The sequence below is a fragment of the Saccostrea cucullata genome, unplaced genomic scaffold (genome assembly GCF_032062105.1).
Source record: "Saccostrea cucullata isolate Sc308-1 unplaced genomic scaffold, CSIRO_AGI_Scuc_v1 ctg6155, whole genome shotgun sequence".
NCBI classification, from domain to species: Eukaryota; Metazoa; Mollusca; class Bivalvia; order Ostreida; family Ostreidae; genus Saccostrea; species Saccostrea cuccullata.
Genome location: NW_026929050.1, coordinates 29,842 through 36,482, shown reverse-complemented (window position 1 = coordinate 36,482; position 6,641 = coordinate 29,842). Strand labels below are relative to the sequence as shown.

The 6,641-nt window shown below is 34.8% G+C and overlaps 1 protein-coding gene and 1 pseudogene across 1 annotated transcript; one reads left to right on the top strand and one right to left on the bottom strand.

The window, feature by feature from the left end:
* Window positions 1-1,253: 1,253 nt before the first annotated feature.
* On the bottom strand, window positions 1,254-2,409 carry LOC134279682 (uncharacterized; annotated as a pseudogene).
* A 1,014-nt stretch (window positions 2,410-3,423) lies between these two features.
* LOC134279681 (piggyBac transposable element-derived protein 4-like) lies at window positions 3,424-4,691 on the top strand. The gene is made up of 3 exons (XM_062762107.1): window positions 3,424-3,710; window positions 4,132-4,313; window positions 4,582-4,691. The coding sequence occupies exons 1-3, from the start codon at window positions 3,442-3,444 to the stop codon at window positions 4,689-4,691; spliced, it is 561 nt and encodes a 186-aa protein (XP_062618091.1). The 5' UTR covers window positions 3,424-3,441.
* The last annotated feature ends 1,950 nt before the right edge of the window (window positions 4,692-6,641 follow it).

Sequence of the window (6,641 nt, the reverse complement as noted above, 5' to 3'; positions counted from 1 at the left end):
TTTAGCAAGTTTAGTGGCATAATTTTTGTTGTGCTCATGGGTCATTTGGAGCCCTTAATGAAAGTGGAGTAGGGGTGTAGTCATCAAATCTATTTTGGCATTTAACTTGAATGATAAAGTGTATTTCTATATTTTAAAAGACAAGTCATATTTTGACAAAAGATCAAACCTCTAACCATCAACTCATAGTGAATATTGTGACACATTTATGAATTTATGTAATTGATGACAAGAGGAGAATTAAATTCAAAAGTTTTAATCAATCACAGTTAAACTAAGTATAATCAAAAGTATTTCATATATGTTCATGTTAATTATTTTTAAATACAAATTAACAACTGTTCAATAATACATTTCTTTTATACATTTTAAAAAAAATTTTATGTGGTCTAAATGAAGAAAAATTTCTGACTTCAACAACAAAATTCATCCCATGCTTTCAGTTAAGGTATCAATTGGTTATAAAATCCAAAAATACACGCATACTGAGAATAGAACAGCAGATGCATCTAAACCTCAAACACTTGTATCTCACATACCATGGATATGTTTCAGTAATTTGGAAGTCCAAACTTGAATATACTCTATAGACTATATATATCAATTGAAGATACAGTACTTGCTTTAATTTACGTAATTTTACAAACGCTTTTTGACATACATATTAAATTGTTAAATCAAGAAGATCTATACTATCAGAATCATCTGAATCTGAAGTAGAAATATCAGAGAGAACATATTCAAAATAAGGATGTTGATAATCTGAACAATTATTCGTACAATCACATTTTTTGTCACATACATCACAGCATAAGTGTTTAACACAGGGTGAAGGCTTACAATTATAAGCACTCAACAAACATTGTCGTCTACACTGATCTGTGTTATTGATGTAATTTTTCATATCACTATCTAAATTCTTACATTGTTTACCTTTGTACAAAAGTAAAGCCATGGAGGTCTTGCCATCACGCCCTGCTCTTCCAAACTCTTGGACAAATGAATCCATATCCTTTGGAGGACCATAATTTTTAACATATAAACACCTTTAAAATTTAAACCCATACCAGCTGCACAGGTAGCTACTAAAATTCTAATGTTTCCTTCAGCATTTTCTAAATCTAACCTGATCTCCTCTTTGATAGATTCTGGGGTCTTTGAATGATACATTTGTACACATTTTATTTCTTCATGTAGGTGGAGTCTTAATAATGACACAACTTGTCCACAGGCATTGATAGATGTGCAAAATATTATGAACCTTTCACACAATTCTTTCTTTTCCTTAAGCAATTTTATAACAAAATTAAATACTTCATCAAGTGGTGTGGAACTTTTTACCTTTTTAACAAACAGTTTAATATTTTCACGCTCTGGATTGTCTATAATTTCATGGCAATTTTTCATGCTGAATTTCTGTTGCAACTTCTTGCGCGCTGATCTGTTTGCTGTTGCTGTCAAAAGAAGAACAGGACATTCCAGTAACGACCGCAGCTCACCCAGCTTTCCATACCACTGCCTGAATGGTTCTTCACTTCCATCACTTTCTCCCCTAAAATATATGAGGTTGCAAATTGTTCATGTAATTGCCATTATATAAACATCAATATTAGTCTTAGGTCTTTTTAAAGGATAAAACATTTTTCTGTTAAAAATTTAAATATTTTTTTTTTATCTAATGGTGTCACTCTGACAAAAAAAAGTCACACCTTCTTAGGTAAACAACATGCTTGACCAAACTACACATAATTAGGTTAAAGTTCAATAATGAGTCAAGATATATATATAATTTTACAAAATTTTTTCCAATCTAATTTCAAGGAAATATTGAAAAAAATACCAAGGGCATTGTAACTGACTAACTCTCCCGTGAGATAAGAAAACAAGTTTATGGATAAAATTAATAGGCTTGTGTTTTAACTTTCTTGACTTACCAGTGTAGAACAGTATGAGCCTCGTCGATAACCAGAAGACGAACACGCTCTCCTGCAGGACCAAGAAGCATCGACCTCCACTCAGGATTCCCAACAACAGCTTCTGGCGATGAGAAAATAAAGTCGTAATCCCCTCGTTTAATACCGTCACCTTCTTCCACATCTCTGCCGATGTAAGTTGCCGAAAACCCAAGGCCAGTCAAGTAATCGGTCTGCTCTTTCATGATGCTTATCAGAGGGCATACCACGAGGACTGTGCATCGACTGTCTGGATTCTCCTTCATCCACATCGTATGGAAAGCCTGGTAACATATAGACTTCCCAGCACCCGTTTTCACGCTTACAAAAACGTCGGTCCCTTTCAATAAATTACTCAAAGCAGCCCTCTGGAATTTCTTTAACTCGGTCAGGTTGAACATGCTCTTTACGGTAGCCATCTTTAATGATGATGCGATTGGTGTTTATAACAAGCTCTCTGATTGGCCAACCATTCCGAGAGACCTTCATCGGAATCTCGTTTCAACCAATGAACGATACCGATTTTTCTCATGAATAATTCATAAGTACGAGCTTGATGCGACGAATGCTCCCACGGGTTAAATGCAGTGTAACGGAGAGAAAACCCGTGGGTTCCGACGATGAGAAAATACCATAAAGTTTATATTACTAATGGTCTGGTATTAAGTAGGCTTATTAAATCGCAAATGGAGTTACTGTATATTTACAGAATTGGCGTTCTTAATGGTTTAGACTATCAAATCTGTTGATAAATTCATGTGCATATACTTCAAAAGATCATAAAAGTTATACGCATTGCTGTATTTAGACATTGAATCTAACCCATGCATCCAAGGCCATAAAAAATTAATAGTTTCTCAGCTTGATTTCTTTAAAATTCAATGCGGCAGGCCGGTTCTTTTTCTTTTTTGAAGCAGGTGTTACCTTTTTTTCATGTCAATGTTCAACAAAACGATGATATCAAGTGATTCTTACTTATTTTGTTCTCTTATTATTTATAATATGCATTTTACTTTAAATAATGTTATTCCAAACAAATTAAACATGTTAAAGTTAATTCATAAAAAACTGTATTAACAAGAAATGTATTATCTAATAAAAACGTCTACTATTAGCATTTTATGAAAAGGGGAATAACTAAATATTCTTTATAAACTTGAAAAAAGTAGAAAATTAAGTTATTTCCTTTTTCAATATATCAAGAAAATTGATCAATGCGTCAGTGTTTGACTTGATACGGCGATGCCTGATAACTATTGATTAATTTTTTTTGTTGTTGTTTGGCCTAATTCATCATTGTTAAAAAAAATAGTGGGATTGCGAACGCCTTATACGACCCTGTTCATTTTAAGATTACCTATTAAATTGAAACAAAAAAGGGCTTATTTCATTGTATAATATTTATAAGTAATTTTAAAAACCCTGTACACACTCAGGTAGACAAGAGAGTGCCACACGAAGTCGTCACGGTGTTCGATATGATGTGGTAATGCAGCTCATCCAACCCTATCTGTACAGATATCACCATCTGGTCTGTGACAACTACTTCTCAAGCCCAGCTCTTTGTTCGGCTCTTTTTGAGGCTAACACTTACATGACGGGCACTGTAAGGGTGTACAGAAAGGGAATGCCCAAGTCGTTAAAGGGCTTGAAGCTACAACGAGGGGAGATTATTGTAAAACAAAGTGGGCCTATTATGGCACTATGTTACGGAGACCGAAGAACAGTAACATTTATGTCCACTCTGTCTAAGCCAAAGTAATTTTAATATTTCACCATATATAATTAAGATGATAAAATTTCGAGAAAGAAAATGAAAATTCAGAAAATTCTTTAATGTCATCACCCTCATCTTTATCAAGAAACATCTTCATCATCAATATTTTTTGTTGAAACAAAATCAAAAGATTTAGCAGGCACGTATTATCGACTGTGGGTGTGGGTGTGGTGTGCTACCCCCTTTTCCCCAAACATTTACTTTTTCTATATATAGATAATTGTTCATTGAAATGGTAGCGCGCCCCCCCCCCCCCAACACTTTTTGTAGTATAATGGTCTAGCTAATGGTTATTTATTAATGTATAAAGAAAATTTGGTTGTGAAACAATTTTTGCCCCACTTTCAAAAATGATACAACGTGCCTGTATAAGGGAGGTAAACATTTGCATTTGTGTTACAGTGTTATCACAACACAGAACGCCCGAGGAGTAGAAGTTCGCATGCCAGCCGTCAACTATGTGTACAACAAAAAGATGGGTGGTGTTGACCTGTCTGACAAAAGTTTAGAATTGTATGACCCAGTTATAAGGTCAAACAAAATGTGGAAACGAATACTCTTCAACCTTCTTCTGAGAGTTGTCTGTAGGTTTCTTACTAGATTAGGATTTTTAACCCCCCCCCCTTCCTTAAACTTAATATAAGCGTGAACTATGAAAGCAGAAAGTTTAGTTGCTAAACATATCTATTATAATTTTGATTATAAAGATAATCATTGTTTTTATTAAAAAAAAAAAAAACGGTATTGTCAATTTTCTTGCGCTTACAAGATAAGCACAAAAAATCGAGATAATCCAATCATTTTTTACATATGTATATTACACTGTTATTAAACGAAGCAAACTTTTTATAGCTAATGCCTACATCATATACAGACAAAATAGAGGTTTGCGCACTAAAATGGACAGGATGGACTTTCATATGGGTGTTTGCTTGGGCCTGATCGGAAAATTCGGAAATTAAATAAATATGATTAAAAGTGAGTCAAAAGTATATATAAAGAATTTTTAAGTATTTTTAATTTGACAAATGAATAGCTTTTCACATACGCTTGCCTATGCAAGACGCGCACTTAGCACTGAGCTGGAATAAAATTCCGCGAAAGAATGTAAAAGAAATTGTGACGTCGTTTTAATCTCGCAGTGACGTTACATTTTCTTTACGTTGACGTCGCAGCCAGAGGGTTAATGCGCTGTTAACTAAAACTAGGCAGTTTCGGGAATTCACAAGGCCAAATAAAACCATAGGTGAATCTCTATTCTCAAACATACACATGCACACAAGTAAACACACATACTTAAAGAAAACAAGCAAGGGCAACCGTGTCACATATTCACTATCCATGCTGCCTTGCAGTATGTTTAGCAAGATGTAATTTACCGATTTTAAAATGCTCACTTAAGAAGAAATGACTAATAAAATGCAATTAATTTTTGACGATACTCAATTTTACCGATCTCAACACTCTGGTTTTACGGTTGTTATCCTTTTACTTGCAACAATTTCTTTCAAAATTATGTCATTAATTAAAAATATTATTGTTTAGGAGTAAAGAAAGTATTGCAGTTAGCTTAGATGGTGCTTGGGTACCGGGAGAGTTTGGAATAGTCATTCAGGTAAGTGTACCAAATATCTAAATCCATACACTGTAGTGACTAATTGTCACTTCAGTGGCGTAGCATCAATTTTGAAAGTGGGGGCCAGCCAGAGAAATTTTTTTTTTACTTACCTGAAAAAGTTCACAAGCAAAAAAAAAAAGGGGGAAAAGTTGCCTAAAGTCGAAAATTCTATTGTGTTGGGGGGGGGGGGGGTAGTAGTTAAACTTTTTATCAGTGTCAACTACTTTCAGTACCAATTCTAATACTACATTTTCAGTACATCAATAAAAGTGGGGGGGGGGGGGGCAACCAAGCTTTCAATTACCATTTTCTATAGTATAAGTAAGGTTGGGAAAAAAGTGGGGGGGGGGGGTCAGCCCCCCCCCCCTGTTGCTACGCCCATGCACTTGGATTATTGAAAGAGAGTATTTCATGTATTCAGTGTCTTATTACTACAATCACATTTGGTAACTCTTTTCTTCCATTTATTCATTCATATGTCATTTCATTATTCAATTGTGAATACATTTGACTGATAGTCGATTATTTATGGACACCCATATTTGACGGCCTCCAGTTTTGATGGATAGATTTTATCCTTCGTAATTGAAGGATAGCGGTTGCGCCACCTATCGGAGATTTCAAAACAAAGGGCAGTGCACTTTGGTTAATACAAAGAAGGATGACTCTTACTTTACTGACTATAGCTTTTGGAGGGTCGTCTTCACTCCATGATACGTCGACGGAACAACTTAGTAACCTGGAACATCAACCAGAGGTGCGAATCTGCTGGAATACACTACTCTGAATATGGAAAGCGACAACTATACAGACTGGACCAAAAGTTCCTCTACAATCAAGCCTATCATAGAAAAGTGAGTAAAGAGTAAAAGGAACAGACTACTGGCCAGGAAAATGGCACAGCATCACTACTACTATGAAGATCAAAGAGGAACTTCGGGCTACTGCAAAGGTCAACTAGACTATAACTCATCTGCTGCACGTGATCACCCATATCACAAGAATGGAAGATTACGGTGAACGGTGTTGCCGTAGTTACTAAAAATAGAAATTTCTGTGAAAACATTCAAATGCTACTCCTACAGTTTTGGTTTGATTTCAATATAAATTGGCACACAAGGAGACTACACTACGATACATGATTCTTTGTATCGGTTTTTGATTTCAATGAAAGATGTTGCCTTGGTTACTTAAAATAGAAATTTCTGTAAAATACTCTCAAAATAATACTCCAAATACAGTTCTAGTCTGATTATAATAGAATGTGGCATACAAGTAGACTATACTAAGAACA

Bases quoted from the DNA above. Each gene is read 5' to 3' on its own strand.
- LOC134279681 (XM_062762107.1), top strand. From the start codon at position 3,442: ATGCAGCTCATCCAACCCTATCTGTACAGATATCACCATCTGGTCTGT. The intron at 3,711-4,131 runs GTAATTTTAATA...TTTGTGTTACAG, and splicing joins TCCACTCTGTCTAAGCCAAA to TGTTATCACAACACAGAACG. The intron at 4,314-4,581 runs GTAGGTTTCTTA...AACTTTTTATAG, and splicing joins CCTTCTTCTGAGAGTTGTCT to CTAATGCCTACATCATATAC.